We start from the raw sequence: 987 nt of genomic DNA, 5'->3' as shown, positions 1-987 counted from the left end.
GCGATGCTTCCGATCACGTACTTCTTCATCAAGGACCACAAGCACGAGGCCGCCAAGTTCTCCGAGTACATTGCGCAGGTCTGGCAACTCATCCAGAAGCGCGCAATGTGGCAACTCATGCTCTTCAACTTCTTTTACAACCTCTTTGGCGGCGGCTTCTCTTCGACCGCCGCGCCGTATGTGCAGCTGCACTGGGCCAAGGTCGAGAACCTCAACAGCCAGATCATGACGATCGTCTCCAACCTCATCTTTGCTTGCATTGTTGCGTCCATCGGCCGCTGGGGCACCAACTGGAACTGGCGCATCGTCGTCGTCTCGACCACCTTGACGACGGCGTGCATCGACTCGGTCGTTCAATTCTGCACCTTCTACGACGTCCTCCGCAACCAGTGGTTCTACCTCGGGGTGCCGTTGGCCGAGCAGCTGCCCCAAGGCGTCCTCTTCATCGTCACGACGTTCATGATTGTCGAGCTCGCCGGTATTGGCAACGAAGGCCACCTTGTCTACGATCGCGATCGACATCGTCGTGCAGTACTGCACCATCTACGACGTGCTGCGCAACCAGTGGTTCTACCTCGGTGTACCCATCGTCGAGATGCTGCCGCAGGGCGTCCTCTTCATCGTCACGACGTTCGTCATTGTCGAGCTCGCCGAGATTGGTAACGAAGGCATCGTGTATGGTCTCCTCACGACGGTCTCGAACCTCCCGTCGGCTGTCGGCCCGGTGCTGGCCAACCAGATCTACTCCAACTTCCGTGTCGACGAAGACTCGATCATTTCGGACACCGACGACGCGCGCAACCAAGTCGCATACACGTACATGATCTACTATGCGGGCTTTCTCATCGCGGCCTGTACGTCCTACTTCCTCCCGTCGCAGAAGCTCCAGCTTCACGAGCTCCAGCGCAACGGCGGCAGCTACCCGGTCGTCGGTGGTGCGGTCCTCATCTTCTGCTTTTGCATGCTCGTCTACTCGATCACGTGCAG

At 58.3% G+C, this 987-nt stretch overlaps 1 protein-coding gene across 1 annotated transcript; it reads left to right on the top strand.

Moving 5' to 3' along the window:
• Positions 1-3: 3 nt before the first annotated feature.
• Positions 4-981, top strand: SDRG_17304 (hypothetical protein; the record flags this gene model as incomplete). Its single annotated transcript, XM_008623545.1, has 2 exons — positions 4-501; positions 533-981. Coding segments are annotated over 2 exons (945 nt in total), but the record flags the coding sequence as incomplete, so codon positions are not given.
• Positions 982-987: the final 6 nt, after the last annotated feature.

The sequence above is a fragment of the Saprolegnia diclina genome, assembly GCF_000281045.1.
Source record: "Saprolegnia diclina VS20 unplaced genomic scaffold supercont1.257, whole genome shotgun sequence".
Classification (NCBI taxonomy): Eukaryota; Oomycota; class Saprolegniomycetes; order Saprolegniales; family Saprolegniaceae; genus Saprolegnia; species Saprolegnia diclina.
Note: the sequence above shows the minus strand (reverse complement) of the source record. Positions and strands in the feature narration are given on the sequence as shown.